The sequence below is a fragment of the Globicephala melas genome, chromosome 6 (assembly GCF_963455315.2).
Source record: "Globicephala melas chromosome 6, mGloMel1.2, whole genome shotgun sequence".
Classification (NCBI taxonomy): Eukaryota; Metazoa; Chordata; class Mammalia; order Artiodactyla; family Delphinidae; genus Globicephala; species Globicephala melas.
In genome coordinates this window covers 11282437-11305478 of record NC_083319.1, presented here as the reverse complement: position 1 = coordinate 11305478, position 23042 = coordinate 11282437, and the positions used below count along the sequence as shown (strand labels likewise).

Sequence of the window (23042 nt, the reverse complement as noted above, 5' to 3'; positions counted from 1 at the left end):
TAGCAGAGTGTTAAAATCACTTTTTTTTTACATCTTTATTAGAGTATAATTGCTTTACAATGGTGTGTTAGTTTCTGCTTTATAACAAAGTTAATCAGTTATACATATACATATGTTCCCAAATCTCTTACCTCTTGCGTCTCCCTCCCTCCCACCCTCCCTATCCCACCCCTAGAGGCGGTCACAAAGCACCGAACTGATCTCCCTGTGCTATGCGGCTGCTTCCCACTAACTTACGTTTGGTAGTGTATATATGTCCATGCCACTCTCTCACTTTGTCACAGCTTACCCTTCCCCCTCCCCATATCCTCAAGTCCATTCTCTAGTAGGTCTGTGTCTTCATTCCTGTCTTACCCCTAGGTTCTTCATGACATTTTTTTTTCTTAAATTCCATATATATGTGTTAGCATACGGTATTTGTCTTTCTCTTTCTGACTTACTTCACTCTGTATGACAGACTCTAGGTCTATCCACCTCATTACAAATAGCTCAATTTCGCTTCTTTTTATGGCTGAGTAATATTCCATTGTATATATGTGCCACATCTTCTTTATCCATTCATCTGATGATGGGCACTTAAGTTGTTTCCATCTCCAGGCTATTGTAAATAGAGCTGCAATGAACATTTTGGTACATGACTCTTTTTGAATTATGGTTTTCTCAGGGTATATGCCCAGTAGTGGGATTGCTGGGTCATATGGTAGTTCTATTTGTAGTTTTTTAAGGAACCTCCATACTGTTCTCTATAGTGGCTGTGCCAATTCACATTCCCACCAGCAGTGCAAGAGTGTTCCCTTTTCTCCACACCCCCTCCAGCATTTGTTTCTAGATTTTTTGAGGATGGCCATTCTGACTGGTGTGAGGTGATATCTCATTGTAGTTTTGATTTGCATTTCTCTAATGATTAATGATGTTGAGCATTCTTTCATGTGTTTGTTGGCAGTCTGTATATCTTCTTTGGAGAAATGTCTATTTAGGTCTTCTGCCCATTTTTGGATTGGGTTGTTTGTTTTTTTGTTATTGAGCTGCATGAGCTGCTTATAAATATTGGAGATTAATCCTTTGTCAGTTGCTTCATTTGCAAATATTTTCTCCCATTCTGAGGGTTGTCTTTTGGTCTTGTTTATGGTTTCCTTTGCTGTGCAAAGCTTTGAAGTTTCATTAGGTCCCATTTGTTTATTTTTGTTTTTATTTCCATTTCTCTAGGAGGTGGGTCAAAAAGGATCTTGCTGTGATTTATGTCATAGAGTGTTCTGCCTATGTTTTCCTCTAAGAGTTTGATAGTTTCTGGCCTTACATTTAGGTCTTTAATCCATTTTGAGCTTATTTTTGTAAAATCACTTTTAATATACCTCATGCTTTCAACTTTTTATGCAATTCTCATTTTTCTTTAACATATGGAAGTCCCAATCAATTGGAAACAGACACAGCTTTCAAGAAAATTTGAAAAGATTAATGTGGTTTAAAGGAGGGCCTGACACTACTGAGGTGATTTTCTAAATGAAAATCATCAGTCTTTCTCTCTATACCTGCATTAGTTCTAATGGATTTGTGGAGCATTAGGAATTCCTCTCCTTTAGTTTGAAAACTGGGAGATCGTTTTTAATTTTTCTTTTTAAGTGACCTAGTATATCTTATTTTTCCTCTGTATTTAAGAACCCCAAACAGAAAATAATGCTGATATGGGAATAAATGTTCACATTGAGAAATGAGAACAGAATTCTAATCTCATTTACAGTTGATACTTGGACCTGTTTACTATTCTTAATTGGAGCAAGACTATTGTTTCTAGTACAAAACACCTATAGCTAAATTCTATCTTTAGTCACACGTTTTAATTCCTGCAGATAATTCAAGAAAGGGGAGAAAACTAGCCATCAGTGACCAAGTCCCTTACATGTGCTATCCTCAAATACCAAGGATGTAGTGGCTTCTGGCAGGAGACCCCTGTCCTGGCTGAGCAGCATCCACGATCCTACATTCTCTGCTCTCCTGGCACTTGGCCCAAACCTGAAGATCAGAGAGCTTCCGAGCTCCAATGACACTTGATGCGCTAATGACAATGAGCTAGAGAAGAACAAAAACTTTTAAACATGCAATCTTTTCCAAAGATGATTAGGCATAAAGCATTGTCAAAAAGTAATTCCCAGAAACACCCGCTGGTATCTACACAAAACACTACTGCAAAAGCAGGAAGAGCAGAAACCTACATATTAAGGAATAGGGCAAACCACTCATAAACAGCCTAATAACTGTTGAAAACAAGTTGATACTACCCATGAAAAAATTAACATCTATCGAAAAAACAAGGGCAGATGATGAGGGCTGCCTTCAGGACGTAATGTGCCTACAAGCTAGTTCAGCAGCGAGGATAAAGCACAGTGGAGGAATAACATGGTACCATAAAGTATCCAAGCATACTGAACACTCCATCCAAAGTGACAATGAAAGACCTGTGGCTTGTTCTTGGAGATTTTGGGGTCTAGGGGGTTGCTTAATGGAGGTACATCTATCATTAAAGCAGACACAGGTGGAATGTCATTCAGAAGATACCACCCTCCCCACTACCAAAGAAAATATAACAAAAGAATGTCTTATAAATATATGTGAGACACCAGATACATACATCATGCTCTGATAACAGGCCACTACACACATGGTATTGTCCCCATCTTCTGCCAAACGCAGAACAACCTATAGGGATTTTTCAAACTGCCCGCATTTTCAGGGATTTTTCAAACTGCCCGCGTTTTCAGGCCAGGTCTGTGTGACATGCAAAGACGTACACAGTTTCTCTATTCTTCGTGAAAAAACAAAACACCTGTCATTTTGAGATATTGTGATAACGCATAAGAAAACATGCTACACTGCAGCAGCATTTACAGCCAAGAAGATTCCCAGACAGCCCAAAGGCCAGAGCAAAAAGCTGAACAGTACAGGCTCCTCAAGCCTGAGGGAGGGCATAGCAGGCCACTCCAAAATGAAGCTTTCCCAAGTAACCAGTCTTCTCAGCAAACACAGTACCTGTGCCAAAGAGCATTCCAACTAACAGCAGTGCTGTTCAAACTTTGGAGGAATCAGCAATCAATTTGTAAATGTCCAACATACAACTAGAAAGATAATGTGAAAGAGAATAAAACTGCAGGAACTTACATACCTCCATATCTGGCCTAAACTTATCTTCAAACACGGCCATTGCTGCTAAGGAGCCAGAACCTGTAGGAAAAAAGATGCATTTTTAGCATATTTACCAACTCCCAGCTTCTCCATCTCAAGTTTACCTCGGGGCAGTAAAAATGGCAAAACACACCCAATGTCACATTCAAGTACAATGTAAATATTAACACTACAGGGCCACAAAAACCAGGTAAACACTGCTCTTCAAAAGCCTGGAGTCACACTTACCACTATCTCGGGTAAACCTGCAACTGGCCCTACTTCTACTATTGACAGGAGTAACTGTAAATCATTCACAATAAAATCCTGAAGCATGAAAATGAGGTTATGGATAATTTGTATTTGTTCAAAAATGAATGCCACATAATTTCATATATCCTGTGCTGTGACTCTTGTGCTCCAAAGCTGTGCCTTGGCAGGCTGCTGGGTATAGCGCTAAATACCAAGCCAGTTAGAAAGAATAGATTGTTTTAATGAGCTGGCCCCGGTAGAGTCACCTTGACACACGGGGAAGAAACTACAGCACCAGCAATGGTAATAGGACTGTGAGCTACGGCCACCAGGTTATTCCAGCTACAACTGTAAAACACTTTATTATGTGGCATTTATTTGGAGCTATTATTTTTAGTTCGTACGTTGAGGAGTAACAGCTGAGTAGACAAAATGACAGACAAAGAAACAAAAATTTATTATCACAATAGCAAATGGCTGAAAGGTTATGCTGCACAGATATTAACAGACAGCAAATTTCTCCCTACAAAAGCAGGATGTAAAGGCATTACAAATAAGTATGGGCTCCCTTTGAATGGATATAAAAGGCAGCTCAGCACTATGAAAATTTAAACTTGTTTTGTTCAGAAACCAGAGAATCTTTAGAAAACCATCATCTTGTCTTTACAGGGTCCTGGCAATATTTTAGGATACTCTACTTTTGGAGAGAGGATAGAGTTGCCCACAATTTTTTACTCCAATTAGAAGATTTTTTTGGCATTTATTACTTTTTAACTTGTTTTGCATAACACTATCTATTTAGCTGGGTCACAGAGAAAACCATATTTTCTATTTAAAATGATTTGTGTACATCGCTTGACCACCTCAATGGTTTAGCAAAGGAAAAAGGCAGCGATTAAACAGTTTCAAATGAGGTGTCCTGCTGATTTTATCAAGTCTGCTGAATGTATAATGAAAAAGGAGAAGCTGACAGCATCGCTGCATTGAGAAAATACAGACTACCTTATCTGAACCATTTAAGGAGGTCCAATTATAGATCAAATTTAAAGGGTAGAAACAGCAGATTTACAGACACAAATCAATGAACATGGTAATCCCAATGAATATGACAGATACTCCTGTTAGGGAATATTGCTGTGGTTGAGGATCATTACCTTCACAGCACCGGATACATCGCATCTAAAGCAGGGGGAAGCTATGAGCGTAGATGGCATTACGGGCAATGACTATTCATTTAAGCTTTGGGAGCAAAAGGCAACCCCATTTTCCCCCTCTCACAATTTTTTCTCCACCAAAAAAAAAAAAAAAAAGGAACCTAAAGAGATATTAAAAGCCCTTTAGAAAGGAAAGAGAAATTAAACAGATATAAAACTAGTGTACCCAAATAAAACTAGATATATATACACAAATTCACCAAAATCAAACCTTGCAATTTCATAGTTTATGTGTCCTGGAAAATCTGGAAATAGAGTCAAAGTTCACCAATGTTTTGTGACTCACATTTACTCTGAGTTTCAGGGATCAAGGGGGGAAAGTAACCTGTTTTAAGGCATTGGTGAGAACCAGTCTCAGACTTCGTAGTAAAAAACGAGCTGGTTTTGTATGGAAAACAGAGGACAACTGTCACGAAGAAACAAGAAAATTGCAAATAAGGAAACCTCAGGAAAAAAAATACTTCTTTTCCAACCTGGTCCAAGAATGTCTCTGCAAAGAGCCCAAGGGTAAACGCACCAGAGGCCAGAAATACACATTAGAAAAGGACAGGGGAAGGAGGGCTATTTACCTAAGAGCTAACAATTTTGTGGAAAACTGTAATCAATTACTGTAAAAGGGGAAACACAACTTACCTTAAAGACATCTTTCCCTAAAGACTACTAGCCTGTATTTTCTCCTGGGCCATCCTTTCTTTCGCAGTTTCACAAGAAATTAATTTTACTCTAATTTTTCCCAGGCACATATATTTCCTTCTACTTAGCTTCACCTAATACTTTAAGAAATGAAAACTATTTCCCTCCTAATATAATAATTCTTCCTTTATCAAAAGCTTTTTTTCATGAGAAACACCACCACAGAAAAAATTTCCATAAGTGGAAGTACATGCTAAATCTAAATTCTTAGAACAAAAAGTGTCTATCAATGTAGTGATGCTTCTCATCACAGTGATTTTTTTTTTTTTTAGAGTGGAAGGTGTAGGAGAGGTAAACATAGAAAGGACACAGGGATCCCTATTACACTGTATTTCTGCTTCCCCATTTACATCACACCCCCCCCAAAACACACACACCAACTTACACACACACACACATACATGCAGGTGTACACATGCACGTGCACAGAGTTGAGATGTTTTCAGGAAAACAGGAGCTTGCTAAACTGCCTGATTCTGCTTCCCCTGAGATCAAAGATAAGTGGACTCCAAATAAACTTGAAAAGAAGGGGAAATTCAACATTAAAAACAATTTCTAAATCACTTGCAAATTAGCTCCTGCTCCTAGCATTTTTAGGAAAGGAGGACTTTGGCGCCCCCTTTTCAGAAGTACACAGAAGTGCTAGGAAATGGAGTGCAATTGACTTTGTCAACAGGTTTCTAGGAAACTCTGAATGTGTGTCTGCTGCTTAGAAAAGAGAAGACAGAATTTCAAATATGACTGCAAACGCCCAAAATGGCAAGAGAACAACATGCAAATCCTCACATAATTTCAAGGCAATGCAACCGGGGGAAGGAACAAGGAGTTTGCCATTAAAAAGAAAAAAGATGGTAAACTCAATGAGACAGGTCTTTTTAAATAATTTCAATTCAAGTTTCCCAGATTTTATTTCAATGCCACTTAAAACTATATATAATAAATCATCAAATTCCATAGTAATAGAGCAGCCAGTTGACTCACAAAATGTTTAAATATTATATCCCATTTTCCCCATAAACCATAATAATAATAATGTCCATAGATATTCCATGATTTCAGCATCAACCTATTAACCTGGCACTCTCATACCCAAAACCAAGGCAAAAATCCTCTGAAGGATTTACCCTGATTTTTTATTCCAAAAACAAGGCCACCTTAGACAATCAGTCAGAACGGCCTGGTTTCCCATTAAGGAATAAACAAACAGAAAAGCCAGGGGACAGTGTACCGGGTATAGGCGGCTCTGCTTTAGACAGTGGGCGTGTCAGGTGAAGGAAATGGATGTCAGAGGGAATATGCTTTCCACAAATGCAGGACGAGCTCTAAGAGCAAGGAGTACGAGACCTACCCTCAATTTCTCTTATAGGAGAGAGGAGGAAGCCAAGAGGGAAGAACAAGAGCATTCTGTTTGGGCACCCACCGTGGGCCACACATCATATGTTGTCATTTGGTCATCCTCACAGCAACCCAATGAAGTGATAAAGCTTCTTGTCTAGGATTACAGGACTAACAAGCACAGGGGAGGATTCCTGTCTCAGGTGTGACCCTATGTCACTCTCTCAAACATAAAGTTCTACAGGCCACAATATAGTTCAGAGCAGACACACATGACCTTCCATGACCAGGTCTCTGGCTCGCTCAGCCCCTCCTCCTCCCCAATGTACACACACACTTGACACTCTATCAACACTAAACTGACAAGAATTTCCTAAATGCCCAGACCATTTCAAGCCTATCCCACCTTGGCACGTGCTACTCCCTCTGCCCCCTTGACAGTCCACAGAACTCCGAGGCACCCATCCAACCCCAACTGCGAGATGACTTCCTCCTAGAAGGCTTCCTTGACCACCACACCCCCATGAGAGTTTATCACTCTCATCTCTGCCAACTGTCCATCCCTTCAGAGCTGCATCCGCCATACCTAGCAGTCTCTGGCACACAGTGAGCACTAAATAGAATTTGCTACATTAGGCTGGGCTGATTTGAGTACAACGGTTCAAATGGAGGAGCTGGGGAAACGGAGCTGGCCCTGAAGGAGTGACAGCAATAAATGCCTTGATAAAGTGTAAAAGAACATTTATTACCTAATTTATCATACCGGGATGAATATAAGACAAACTCAAATGTAAAGCAAGTCAATTTTCAAAAGAAAAGAAGCCTTTAAACCCACAAAACCATGTCCTATTATACGTCCTAGTCTGGTCTGAACTCTATGATATCACAGGAATGAAACGCCCTCCTTGGATTTCTGCATTTTTCTACCAAAGCTCTGTCTCATCAGTAGTTTCCAGGTAGCTGCTCCTTAGCAACCTCCACCAAGTCTGCCTTTTTCAGCCCACCCACAGTTACTAGAAGCCAGCTTCCAGAACAAAGCTCTTCAAAACAGCAATACGAGGTACAATCCAGTGACCAGCATTTAGAGAGAGGGTGTGCACGACACTGTGACGGCTACCTAGTTACCCACTGACTTGCCTCTGCACCCACCGTCCTTCCCCAAGCTCACCCACGCCATCCACACACACCCATCTGCTCAACCACCAACTCCCAAACCGCCCAGCACGCAGGCTGTGGGGAGAGACAGGGATGGGGGGAAGGGTACACAACTCAGCCCTCTTTCATCCACGAGGGACAGAAACTGCTCTGCACCCCCTGATCCACTGCAGCCACCTGGGTGGGCACCGCCTTACCCTGGCTGTCCAGGTTTGATGCTTATTAAAAGAATTCAACAGACGCCCCTGTGAGTCCCAGAAAGCACGGTCCTGCTCCCCATCTCTGACTGCCAGGGCCTGACTCACCCTCAGACCTTCAAGATGACTCCATGGGGCACCCACACTGCAGACCTCCAGGAGAAGAGGGCTCAGGCATAAACGCCACAAGGGTCACATCTCCAACCATGCTTTTCTTTTTTTCTTTTTTTTTTATATGTTGGGGGTAGGCGTTTGTTAGTTTATTTATTTATTTTTGCTGTGTTGGGTCTTCGTTTCTGTGCGAGGGCTTTCTGTAGTTGTGGCAAGCGGGGGCCACTCTTCATTGGGGTGCGTGGGCCTCTCACTATCGCGGCCTCTCGTTGCAGAGCACAGGCTCCAGACGCACAGGCTCAGTAGTTGTGACCAGCCATGCTTTTAAAATGAAGTACCTGTCTTATTAATAATAAGCGACTGGCTTAAAAAAAAAAAAAAGACTAACACCTGTAAACAATGTAAAATATAAGCCCTGAAACTCAGAGAAATATGTGCAACACACAGGGCATTAATAAGTAAAAAGAGCTCACAGATAAATAACATCAATACACCAACAGAGAAAAGGACACAGCAGTTTACAGAAAAGAAAAAAAGCAGAGGCCTATACACATTTAGAGACACTGTTCAAGTTCACTAGTAATCAAAGAAATATAAATTGAAACTAAATAGCCACTTTTTGGCTTTTAGATTAGCAAAAATTAAAAAGAATAATACCCAGTGCTGATAAAGATGTAGTAAAAAGGGCAATCTAACATTCTTGTAGAAGCACAAACGGATAGAACTTTTCTAACACACAATTTAGAAACATCAATCAGAAAGCATAAAGCTATATACACACCCACCAAACCTGCAATTCTGCTAGAAACATATTCTAAAGAAATAAATGGATAAGTACCCAAATGACATTATGATCGCTGTTTAGATTAGAAAAAAGCAAAAGTAACAACAGCAACAATAACAAAAACTGGAGGTAAATGTAAAGGTCCAACACCAACAATCAGGAGATAGGGAAAATTAAAAAATACTATATACATGGTGATTAAATATAATATTTTTTGGCAATGTCCATGATACAATATTTACTGAGGGAAAAAGATGTTCCCAAGCAAAATTAACAGATATGTTTATATAATACAGATTATACACATCTGCAAGAAAATTTTTAAAAATTATGCTTATTTCTGGGTGGTGCTACATTCTTTTGTTTACTTGTGTTTTCTTATTTTTTTTCAAAGACAATGCATTACTTACAATTTTTTAAGATATACACTTGGAGAAAATAAGAATTCAACTTTGTTAAGGGATTAAAAAAAAAAAAAAAGCCAAAAGACCAAGACCTTGCCAGCTGTCACAGTCTTGCTGTGTAACAGCAGCAGCAGGCAGCTTAGTCCTGAAATCTGTACACAGGGGCCTGAAGGTCAACCCACGCATGCGTCAACAGTCCCAAGGAACAACAGCAGTCAATCATCACAAATAAACACACCATGTCTCTCTACCACAGTCCTTAGGAGGGCTTCCTTAGAACAGGCACCAAAATTTTTTAAAAAGAGATAAAATCATCTTAACAATGAAGTCCTTTGAGCATATCAGCACCACGCCAGATCTCACTTATCCAGAAGTATATACTATGTGGCAAACAAATTACTAAACAGACCACAACAGACACAGTCCACGTGGTGTTTTATGAAATTTCAAAGCACAGTCACATGAGTTTTGTCTGCTCCTCAGACATGGCAGGTAAATGTAGTCCCATTTCACAGGAGGGAAGACTGAATTTTGGAGATAAGGAACTTGCCCAGATCACACAGCTAGTGATTAGCAAATCTGGGAATGTGAGCCCCAATCATCCTAAATTTAAAGTGTCCAACACTGCTTCTGTTCCATGTGCTGCCTCTTAAATTACAGAGCCAAATGCTTGAAATTAAGATTAGCAAGTAAGCATGGAAGCAGCTCTATTTTCTTAACTCTCCACCCTCAAAAGCATGCTTTCTAACTTACTTTTTGCTCAGATTACAGCAGAATGATTTCCACACATCTGGATACAGTTAATTTGTGTTGTTTTGCTTGGAAATTCAAATGAGACTGGGATTTCAGTTAAATGTTTTAAATGATTAAACAGATGCCATTCACTATTTAGCAATGCTGTTCAAGTATCTAAGCATTTATTTTTAAATAGCCCCATTCAAAAAAAATAAAATAAAACAGTGAAATTAGTCTCCATTTTCTAAACCCTCTGAGAGTGTTTCTGATTTTAGTTTATCAGCATTAGTATTAGTAGTTCAATTTGAATCCTAACTTTTTCTGAGAGAACAATCCAACTCAGGACAAAATTTGAAATGTATCAAGAAAATTTTACTAAGATATTGCTTTTACTTGCTCTATATATTTAAAAAAATACCTCCATTAATATGGCTTAAGGAGAGTGGGAATTTTTTTAAAACATGAAACGTGTTATTTTTATACATGTCAGGGTTCACTCAAGTATGAAATCAAACTTGGCAATTCTAGAACCTATTTTATCAGACATGCTGAAGAAACTATAAAAGACAAATAATTTTCTAAAACATGCTGCTCTAAGTCAAGCTCTAGGAAGGATCTGAAAGCCAGCAGGTAGAAATCTGCTTTTTCTAATAAGCTCTAGGCTCACAAATTCTCACACTGGGGAAGGGAAAATATTTACCCTTAGGACCTTATCGGTCCCAGACCCTAACTCATTTATTGTTATTTCCTCAGGTAAATTCCGCAGGTATTTCCTCATTTTACAGACACGGAAACTGAGGCTCAGCTGATTTAAAGGCAATAAGAGGAGCCAAGATTCAAATCTAGGTCTTGTGGCTCTTTAGCCCATGCACCTTTCAGAAGGGCAACTCTCCACTCATTCTTTCAAACCAACCATCCCAGGTGCCCACTGAGCGGCAGGCTCTGGAACACGGATGCAAAAGATGTGGCACAGCTGAGCTTCCTGCCTGTTTTCCCACAGCACACCACTGAGGCCCTCCCAGCCCTGCACGACTGCCAAGCTGCTCCAGGCGGCACCACCACAGCAAGCACAAGGTGAATGGTGCCCCAGAAACTACAGGACAGCAGCCCTACTGCCCTGGCTGCCTCCCTGCACAAAGGGGAAGATGACAGAATGCGTCTTCCTCATAGGTCGGCTGAGACCTGAATGAGATGGCACAAGTAAAACAGAATGCCTGGCAGATAGTAAAAGCTCAATAAAAGTCAGCTGTTACAAATACTCTAACACAAGGTCCCCGTCCTCCAGGGGCTCTTGTATACAATCATTCTCAACAAGTCTCAGGTCTTTAACAGAAATGGAGGTCTTTAAAATTTCTTCTCTCAAAGTCATGAAGTTCTGAGAGGCAGCAGGAAATGGATTTCTAACTGCTTTTCCCCCAAATCAGTTCAACCAGATCTTTTCAGGAAAAGAGCTGCTCCTTCTGCTAAGAAGTGGTCCATTTTAAGCACCCAAGGACCTGTTTGCCACCGTGGCCTGCCAACATGTAAGATGTATGCAGCGATAAAAGAGTAACACCAAGAACTTTCTCATCCATCAGTGTCAGCTCTCCCTGACAGAGTGCTTACTCACACTTGCTCATTGTTAGTCAACTGGCCACTCATCCTGGACAAAATTTGGTGCTCTCCACGGACCCATGGATGGGGATCATTTTTCAGTCTGTTTCTGTCTACAAGGTCTGGTCTCCTGGTGTTGGTGCCTGCTCTGGAGGCCAATACTGCCAATGTGTGAAGAGCTGATTCATGAAAATAAAAGAATGTTGGTGTCGGGGGACCACATTCAGCCACTAGAGAGCAGTGGAACTCCTCTTAGAGCTTGGGAAAACTCAGACACTGACTTGAAATGGTTTAAATGTATGCATGCATTTCATTGTAAGTCTTGGCCAAAAGCTTCCAGGAGAGGCAGGCCAAGCAATCAGACAATCTTGCATGGGTTGCTGAAATCCAGATTTGCCCTTTGTCAGCATAAGCAGTTTAATTTGATGTTTTCACTCCTGAGTAAGCACTGAGTATTACATTTAAACCCCTCGTGAGGGGAAAGAATGCTTCCTTTTCATCAGCAAATGTACCTCAAAGTCATTTTATCCCCAATGAAAATATACATATATACATATTCCATTTAATATGCTAAGAAATAGATTTTAAAGCATCCAACAACATTTCATTCAGAAACTAATTTCTCAAAAAATGCAGTTCCTTTTCTAAATGTAATGTAGTCAAAAAGGAGTTAAATTTTGCTCTACGTAAATAATGTAAAACACCACTCGAAGAGAACAGGGATTTTTCTTATAATTGCAGCTGCAATGTCTCATTGACCTGACAGGTTATAAACACTTATTCTTAAGAAAAGACTAACATTTGGGGCATTCAGGCCTAAAAAGTGAAAGGCTGTGTTTTATTAATGTATTTTAATGAAATGCCACAAGGTATGAGGACAGAAAACTGTTCTTCTTCAAACAGAGGAGTCATCACCTAACCCTATGTGTAAAGGATAAGATGGAGGATGAAAATTACCTTGAAATTACCTCTCCTAATCATCAGGCTCCCACAATCATCAGGCCCCACCAGGAAACTAGCTCTCACTCAGCACTGCAGAGCGTGGGGCACACACTTCTCTCCCGCTGCAGGAGTTCGAGGCAGTTAGAGCTGACAGGTCTTTCAAAGGCTCCCTTTACTCTGGCCCACATTTCAAAATATCTTCCCAAACTGCAAGTTAATTCCTTTGCGGGCCTTTTCCAAGTTTTCCTGTCCCTTAGAACCCTCTAGGACAAAGGACTACAGAGTTTAATAATTTATAAAAACACACTTAGTCTTAATTGTAAGTAAAGGTTTATCTGTCCATAGAGCCTTGTGCAAACAATAATAAATCCTATTTACCGGAAAAATGTGCAAAACACTGTTACATATATTTTTTCACTTTATTCCTCTGTGGACTAGATGGCATTATCTCCACTTTATAGATGCAAAAAAACAAAACAAAAAAAACTAAGGTCAGAGAGGTAAAGGAAACTAACCAAAAACACACAGCTAGTAATGGCAGATCTGGTTGCCAACAAATCCCTAGTTACATGACCTCCACATGAAAAGTCTTCTGATGTATAAAATGACTTTCCACTTGGTCTGTCCAACAAGAAAGTAAAAGATCATCAAGCACTAGGTTACGAGAATGTAAAGGCACTTTTTGTAGTAGGGCCAATTCTGAAACAAAAGCAGGTAAAGATGAACTAATTAACCCCACTCTCTCTGAAATGGGGTTTAAAAAGCAAAGAACTTAAAACTGTGCGCATTGCATTTAAGTTCTGAAATGTACTCCTAGCAAGGGCTTTTATTTGGTTATAGACTAAGGACTGAACTCAAATCACAAAAGGCTTCATGGTGAAATGTCAGAGCAGAAAAAACAGGAGGAAGAGCACCCTAACATTAATTCAATATCTCACTATTTTACCTACGAGACATTTAATATTTTCTACACAGAATCAAGAACAAAGTCTACTCTAATTATAACAGATAAAGAACCAGCAAGGACTGGTTCTATTACATTCCCTGAAACAACATGATGACTTGCAGAAGTAAATATTTTCTCATCTCCTAACATAATGGCACCATCTATTGGCTTAGTACCACCATTGCAACAACCAGAATCAAGATGCATAACCCAACTTTCATGGGCTTTTGGTTCCCAGCTGCTTAATTCCTGGCATTCCATAGGGGTACAAATTTTAAGATATAATATCCATGCATCGCACATTTTAAATCTTCTGAAATTCATCTTATATATATTAATCAAAGCAGGAAAAACTGCCAGAAAAATCTCAGTACACAGAACTGCACACAGAATGTGTTAACACTAAAATTATCAGAACACCATGCATCAAACATCAATGATGTTCTACACACAAAGATTTTTACATGTGGTTATCTCACCTAATCCTCGCACATTACCCATGGAACAGATCCTCTAACCCCCATTTTCCTGAAGGAGAAATCAACACTCACAGTCAAACAACTAATAAATGTTGGACTTAGATCTGAACCCAGTATGACTACAAAGCCCAGCTCTTTTCACTATCCCACCCTACTTCAGAAAATTAAAAACAACTCCAGAGCAACATATGCAGGGGAAAAGCACATAGTGCTTTACAGAGCGTGTTCACACACATGACATGGCAGCATCCCAATAACCCAGTGACCTTCAAGTCAAAATAAAATCAGCTTCTTTTTAGAAATGAGGGGTTTGAGGTTCAGAGAGGTTAGGTGATGACTAGCTCTGGTCAATCAGGGCTGTGACTGAAGCCAGGGCTTCCATCCCTTTCTCTAGCATTCTAGGTAATACCTCAGCTGGTTACAGAAAAGCCGGCTCTGGATGGTCACTGGCTGTACAGACAAAGCTCCCACCAGGATGGGGTTCCCGCCACCGCATAGTCCTTGACCCACAGAGATCAGGGGACAAGACTCACTCCAGTCCTGATGGAGACCCATGCTTACAGAACTCCTGCACAGTCACCTGGCCCACACTAGTCAGGAAAAAGAATTTCCAGCAACACTAGAGCTACAAGGTCATGTGCCCTCTGAGAAGGCTTTACGTGGGCCTATAAACTAAATACAGTGCTGCTGAGTTCACATCTGACTTCAGCATTGAAAATGAATGTGGAAGAAACACTTGCCATCTTATAGTGCACTGATTTGATACAGCGCAGGACAATCTTTCAAATCGAGTCATGTGGAGATAACAAAATGTCTGCACAAAGGTTGCACTTTAGTGTAAAAATATGGAGAAATGGCAGGTCTGAATTCCCTACTGATGTTCCTAAGTTCCAACTTAATTCTAAGACTCTTCTTTGCCCACAAGGTGAGACATCTGGTATGTTTACTACTCTGTCCCGAATCTTTTTAATTGCTAGGGGGCTCTGTAAACTGGGACTTGAGGTACATTCCAGTAATTAGGAAATTGTATAACCAGTTTATCTAGAGATAGAATTTTACCTGGACGGCCCTGGCAGTGACCCAAAGTCTTCCCTAATGGTGCATATCAATGTTTATTCCTTAAGTTAGTATTCCTAAATTGTCCAAGGGCCTCATTTCCAGGAATGTCGTGCTTTAAATTTCATTCATATTAATTCTCTATGTGAATAAGTGGGCAAAATAAAAATTTTATATATGTTGCCAATGCAGCTACAAGGAACACTGCCAAACTAACAGCAAAAGATGGTCCCCAAGCTTCTCCTGACAGTACTTCAGTTTGCTTAATAAAGAAAAGCTGGCAAGTTAAAAGAATAAGCTAATTAATCTGAGAATTAAAAGAACCCGTATTTTGTCTATAAAAAAAACTATAACCCTTTTCCCTTTCTTACTAAAGGAAAGTCAAAAATCTTGCCTGGTTTTCCACAGTCACACTGATCAACCACCTGCAGTCTCTTACAAATTATTTTCTTAAAAAATAAATAATTAAATGAAACCTAAGGGGTCCTTTCTTCTTTTCTGAGAATGGACCAAAACACATTTCGTCTGGACCACATGCCACACACTACTCACAGCAGTAACAAAGCCAAGGGGGAAAAGTCACAGACACCAGGGCTCTCATGCCAGATCATTCACCTCCAGGCTGTGTGACCCCAGCATACCTCTCTGAGCCTCAATTTCCTCACCCTCAAGACAGGGATGACAGTACCCACTTCACAGCGGTACAAAGACTAAATCAGTAAAGTGTCTCACAACAGTTGCTGGCGCTGCAGCTGGCAAGCTGCTGGACGAACACTGCTATCATGGCCACACATGACATGATATGATATGGCCAACACCCCGTTCACAAAAAAGGTTTTAGGGAGGGCCACACCACGAGGAGTTTGATACCCTCTTCTCTTAAGCAAACCCTTGGGAAAGCAAGCCCTCAGCGAGGAGGCTCCTGGACCCTGTGCTCAAGGAGCTGTGCCAGCACGTTAGAGATGCGCAAGACAAGACAGGTGTCTTCTATTCGATATAAATTAAGAGTAGCCTTCAGGCGCCTGGCTAGTCGCCAATACAGGCCCATGGGTAGACAAAATGTAGACACCCTTGTCTTACAGGTAATTTGTAGCTTCCAGCTCTTACTGTCAAATCACTCACGAAAAAGAAAAGATTTATTACAAAGTTGTATTTTTATTACTTATAATAAAAAACTCCTACTTTCACTAAAACATGAGAATTTACATGAAATATTCATTTTCTCACTTACACCACACTTACGGAAAGCCTCAATCCCACAGGGAATGTTAACGTTCTGTGGGCACATTTCAGTTAGGAGGGCCTTCTATTTTATCTGTAGCTGGAGGTTTGGTTTGTAGCTCACCCAAAATAAGTCGCATGAATTAAAACAAAACCACCAAATTTTGGCACTTCTGGGGTTCTCTCAATATCCAGCTCCCCATCCCCTCAAAAAAAAAAAAGGGAAGAAAGAAAAACCACCACTACCTCCACGGAAGCCAGAACTCCATCAGGAGGAAAGGCAGCGCAGCACACCTCGCACAGCAGGGAGAGGCATCAAGCCCTGCTCAAAAGTGAACAACGGCCAAAAGAAACTAAAAGAATGGCAAAGACAAAACCTGGACAGCACAAAAACTGTATTTTAGTTCACATTCTCCGATAAAAGGCGCCTCTTCACAACGGACTTGGATCAGAAAGAAATGAAATATAAAATTCATATTGTCTTCGGATGGTAGAATTGTGTATAATTTCTTTAAATTTCCTTTGATACTATAAAGCTGTTTCAGTAAATACTGTTTTTAATACGCAGGAAAGAAAATCCACACAAAGAACAGTCGAAAATATGCCAAACAAATAAATGCCCCTTGGGAATTTGTATAAATATTTTTAGTATTCAGGAGCACAACTTAATAGCTTAATGAAAGAACATCTGTAAGATGATAAAATCAAAGCAGCTGTGATGAGCTCAGGCTTGCTTGCGCTGAAAGACAAATCCCAGCTTTGCTGCTTACAGGCAGGGCAGCAATGGGCAGGTTAGTAAATCTAAGTTTCAGGTTTCTCATCAATAAGCAGGTAATGATAGCATCCCTTGCACAGAATTTTAACTGAAAATAATGCGATGGCACCAGCAGACACTGGCACAGAGACACTTCCAAATATGCTTTAAATTTAAAATAATACTAAGCTTTAAAAAAAAAAAGGGCTTCCCTGGTGGCGCAGTGGTTGAGAGTCCGCCTGCCAATGCAGGGGACGCGGGTTCGTGCCCGGTCCGGGAAGATCCCACATGCCGCGGAGCGGCTGGGCCTGTGAGCCATGGCCGCTGAGCCTGCGCGTCCGGAGCCTGTGCTCCGCAACGGGAGAGGCCACGGCAGTGAGCGGCCCACATACAGCAAAAAAAAAAAAAAAAAAAAAAAGACCTATCACATATGCAGTGCTTTGTGCTGTTCCCTTACAGCTCAACTGGAGCCACACAAATGGAACACAATCTAAACCAACTCTACTCCAGGGGTAGTGTAAACTGTTCACAAACAATAAACAGCAGTTAAGGTTTCTAACACTAGGTTTTACACATGCTTTGGCACAAGCAAGTCAGAGAATCAGAAAATTAATTCACCATCAAATATTCACTGAGTCACACAGGACTCCGTGAGACTCTGGCAGTGAGACAGATTCTACTGACAGAGATCTCAGATTCTTGTAGGGGCAGGAAGGACAAGAGCTGGGGAAAGTAGAGTCTGGACACGGCTGAAATCCTGGAATCAAGCTGCACACCAAATTACAGAGAGGGACTTGCTAACAGCCTGGGGCAGTCACGAGGGAACGGCCTCTGGGCTAGGCCTTGGATGAGGAGCAGGAGCGCTCCGGGCAGAAACGCATTTCTGAAAGAAGGCAGCACAGCAGCAGCGGGGTGGGAAAGGCAGTTCAGAGCGGGGCAAGGGGCCTATTGCCACAAACACCTAAGGTACATGTGGAGGAGGAAGAAGAAAAAGGGTCTAAAGCCAGACTGGAAGGAAGATGACCCCGGTGGAGGAGTTACTGCAACACTGTGGTCAAGAGCCAGGAAGGAACTGGCACTGAGGAAGACAGGAGAGGATGGTCAGAGACCCGGCATGTGGCCTAATGGCTGGCTGGTTTCTGAGTGCTCTCTGTGACGACCGTGACCATCCCTGTGCCACTGGACCCATGCACACATAAACATTTCTGGCCAGGTGTAATCTCTGTCTCTGCCTCTAGACTTCCCACATGCCAATCCTCCTTCCGACAGCTGTCAGGCTGCTCTAACAAGCGAATCTTATCCTATCATCCCCTGGCTTGAAAAGAGTAGATGGGAACCTCCAGGACAAAATCAAACAACTTAGCCTGTACCGTCCGGACTTTCTCCGGCCTAGCTTTCCAGCCTTGCCTCTGCCCCACCCTCCTAAACGTCAGTACATCTTCATCCCTCTACCTCTTCTGCTGTGCCCCCAGCATGGAACACTCCCCCCACCCACTGCACTTGCCTCACCTATCCAGCAAACTCTGGCCTTTCAGTTCTTTGACCATACTGGTCCCTTGTGCACTGCAGGGCCTGAAAAGTCTTTCCCTTGGGGGTAGGGAGTAGGGTGGCAAATTCCTGGCTAATTCCTACTTATCATACAGGTCTCAGCTTAAGTGTTTCTTTTCCCCATCTTTCACCTACCAGACTGGCAAGAATATCCAAAGTAGGAGAGTTTATGAGAGAAAGGCATTCTCATATTCTCTTCGTGGAATACAAACTAGTACAATCTTTTTGGAGGGCAATCTGGCAACAGCTCTCAAAAGGTAAAATGCACTGTATGACCAGCCATCTGTCACTTTTGGGGGCCGCCCAGTAGCTATACTTCCTTTCTATGTCTGGGGAACCCCCCCACCTTATAAACAGATGACTGAGCCTCACCAATCATCACCAACCAAGCATCCACCCTTCCCTATAAGGAACTCTCGGACAGTGAATGAGATGGCAGGAAGCCTCAGTTCCAGATGAGGCAGCCAGGGCAGCAGAGTGAGCAGCGAGCCAGGGCCTGCGCCAGCTGGGCCAGCAGTGTGATCTGCAGCATTCTGCCTTCGCCTGCAATGGCCCATTCTGCAGCATTATTTCTGAAACTGTTCTTGGCCCCAAACCCAGTTCTTGCCCTCCTAGCTATTCTGTGAGCCACCTACGATCCTTTAAAAAATAAAAATTCCTCCTTTCCTAAATCATCCAGTGATTCTAATGATTACAACAGAGAATTCTGAGCAATACATGCACACACCCTAATCCAGAACTCCACTACTAGGAATTTGTCAGATGTACTTACACAAGTACACCAAGACATATGCTTATCAATAGGAGAATGGGTCACTAAATCATGGTAGAGACATGTAATACAATTCTATGAAGGTGTTATTGTAGATTTGATATAGATCTACAAGCACTGATACAAAAACTTATTCAAAACAAGTTAATAGTAATGGAACAGCATCTACAGCATGACCTCAGCTGTGTATTTTTAATAGGGATTGACAGATAGATGACAGATGATAGAGATATATATAGATGGATCATAAAACATTTTTTGAGAAAAAAACACAATAAACCCTTAACAGTGGTTACTTTGGGGAAATATGAAAGAGACTTATTTTTCATGTAATATTTTTCCCCACTTGAATGTTTTGTCATGTTCATAAATTACTTTCATTAGAAAATGTTTTCATGTCACTTGCCCAGTAAGGACTTCCCAAACACCCATTATCCACATGCTCCTTCCTGTATTCTCTCTTATTACTGTTTTTTTCCTCCAGGGCACTTAGCACAGTGCATTCTTTTAGATTAACGTGTATTTACTTAATTCCTATCTCCCGCAGAGACTATAAGCTCTGAGGATAGGTGCTGTGTTGACCACTATATTCCCAGTGCCTAGCACACAGCAGATGCTAAATAAATATCTGATAAATGAATGAAAGTAACTTATCCTTCTTTTAAGATTCAGCTCAAGTGAAGTGAAGCTTTCCGTGAAATCTTCCAGTTTAGACCCTTTCTCCCTTGGGCCTCCAATGGCCTTTGTACCTACTGCCCTTGTCAGTTTATACAGCTATCTCCCCCATTACACTGGGAATATGTTGAGGGTAAGGATCCAGACATTCAACCTCTCTCTGTGGAGCCTGCTACAGTGCTTTTACACAGAAGGCACTCAAGAAATAGTTGATAAATGAACAGATGAACAAACAAACTAAACCTCAAAGTAACAACTTACTTGTGTATCTAAAATCAGGTGTTACTGATGTCTTGCTCTTCTTAATCTTCTTAATCTCTTATGAAAGCAAAACCAGACTGTGGAGAGTGATGATTTCTGAGCAGAAGTATGCCATAAAATCAAAGCTGTGGAGCCATCACCCTGGACTCACATTGGACTTGGAGGGAAGCAAGATCACTGTCAGCCAGGACAGAGCACAAAGTGGAGTTGCAGGAATGAAATGAGCAGACACAAATCTGCTTTACTCACTTTCAACCACTTTTCCTAAATTCAGGATTATGCTCGTAAGACAAATTACTATAGTTCAAAAGCAACAGAAACCAATTCAATTTTTCCATCTTAAAAATGAAAAGGCTTTGTATCAATATTAAATTTCCTGACTTTGATGACTTTATCAAGGTGATGTAAGAGAACATCCTAAAGGATTTTGAGATAGAGGGTTATGGTGTCTGCTATTTACTCTCGAATGGTTCCATACACCAAAAAATAACAATAATGTATGAGAGAGTGAGCAAAAATGTGGTAAAATGTTAACAATTGACAAACACGAGTAAAGGGTATATATGACTATTCATTGTACATTTTTGTTACTTTCCTGCAAGTGTGAAATTTTTTTTAAATAAAAAAAAGAAGAAATGAAACTACTTAATAGAAAAGGCTATTCCACCTTTACTACCATTTAAAGGCATCAAATGGAGGGAAATAAAAACACTACTTTGATGGAAATAACAAATAAAATGGAACAGAGCAATTCTAAAATTACTGGAAGTATCTTCATTTAAAAATAATTATTCCATACGGTATCTGGGGACAAATCATTCTTCTCACAAACATGGAACATCTGTTGCATACAAATCTTATAAGCGGCTTGTGCATTACATGGAATGGAATAGCAAAGTCTCAAGCTAGCAATTTCCAAACTATTCAAGGCAGCCATTATTCCTGGCTCTGCAGAGCCAAGATACCAAGACAAAAAATGCAAAAGGTAAACAACAGCTGGAAAAACGCCAGCTACAAATGACCTGTTCAAGTTACTGGACATATGCAATTTCTTTCTTTTTTTTTTAAAGATTTATTTTTGATATGGACCATTTTTAAAGTCTTTATTCAATCTGTTACAACATTGTTTCTGTTTTTTGTTTTTTGGCCGTGAGGCATGTGGGATCTTAGCTCCCTGACCAGGGATAGAACCCGCACCCGCTGCATTGGAAGGTGAAGTCTTGACCACTGGACCACCAGGGAAGTCCCTGGACATATGCAACTTCACTTAGAAATTTAGCATGAAAGTTAAATTCAAAAATCCCAACTCTTCTAAATATAATTTTATCACTTTTGTAGTCATTTAAAAAAAAGTACTCTTATCTAGCATTTAGAGCTAAAATACAAATGTACAAGGCTGATCTAACAGGCGTAGCTACTATTTATAGGCCAGGCACTGGACCAGATGCTTTATACACATTATTTCTAATCATTATAAATAACCTGGTATGCATGGTAGGTATTACTGATACCATTTCACAAGTAAGGAAATCAAGGTTCAGAGAGGAATTACATGCCCAGGATCCCTCAGAGATTAAGTGGCAAAGAGGAACTCTGGTCACTCTAGCTTAAAAAGAAATCTCTGCGTGGGCCTATTCCCCCAGTGAGGCCTCCACTCTAGCCTCCCCTCTGCCCAGGAGGCCCATCCACTCAGACCTCACCTTCTTCATGAACCTACTTTAACCTTCTCAAGTCCCCTTGCACTGCATTAACATTCTTTAACTTTTTGTTTTGAGATAATTGTAAATTCACATGCAGATGTTAGAAATAATACATCACATTTTTGTACACTCTTGACTCAGTTTCCCCCAAAGGTAATATCTTGCATAACTGAAGTATAATATCACCTGCATTGTTTTTTTCTCTACGATTTATCTCTTTCTAACATATAAATATATTTATAATTGTTGCTGTTATTGTCTGTCCACCCCCACTAAAATATAAACTCCCTGCAGGCAAGAATCTGTATCTAAATTTTGTTCACTGCTATATCCCAAGCACATAAAACGGGGCCTAATCCCTAGGAGGAACTCAGTAATACTTGTAGAAGGAATCGAAGCACTGTACTGCACTGCCTCCTCTATCAGGAAATAAACCAACTTTAAGAGACCACCTTAGTAAATAAGACGATTCTGAAACATCAGGGAAACATTACACTCACCCATGGTGACATAAGGCAACTTATCAGTTGATCCATGAGGATAGATGCTGTAGAGGTGAGGTCCAGTAACATCTACTCCCCCCAAAACTAGGGCTGCACCAATGTAACCTTGATACCTGGTGATAAGAGTATGCATAAGAAAAAACAAAAATGAGTCTACATTGCATCACTATAACTTAACTGAAAGTTGTATTTGAAGTCAGGCAATAAAAAGCTTTTCTTACACTACTACTGCTTCATTAAATAATTACTGTTTTGAAGGGAAAAAAATAGGGAATGGAGCGAACATACTTGAACATCTACTATCAGCCAATAAAAACTGTAAATTGTGTGAGGCATTCCATGTGCCTTACATAATCTTAGTCTCACAACCCCCTTCAAAAGAAGACACTATAATTCTCATGGTAGAGAAGAGAAAACCAACCCAAAGACATTTTTAAGCCTCAGAGCCAAGCTTGGCTTACTCCAAAGATCATCAGCACCCCTCCCATCATACCTCTCTGTGTTTAGCAGATAAGTTCCCTTCCAAGTCAACAGTGAGTTGTTGCTCAACTAAAGC

The 23042-nt window shown here is 40.6% G+C and overlaps 1 protein-coding gene across 1 annotated transcript in view; it reads right to left on the bottom strand.

Moving 5' to 3' along the window:
* PSMB7 (proteasome 20S subunit beta 7) overlaps nucleotides 1–23042 on the bottom strand; it is a 58549-nt gene that overhangs the window by 27046 nt on the left and 8461 nt on the right. The window contains exons 5-6 of the mRNA XM_030858711.2: nucleotides 22484–22599; nucleotides 3158–3216 (exon numbers count right to left, since the gene is read on the bottom strand). Of these exons, the coding sequence (XP_030714571.2) occupies nucleotides 3158–3216; nucleotides 22484–22599 (175 nt within the window). The remainder of the gene's footprint in view (nucleotides 1–3157; nucleotides 3217–22483; nucleotides 22600–23042) is intronic.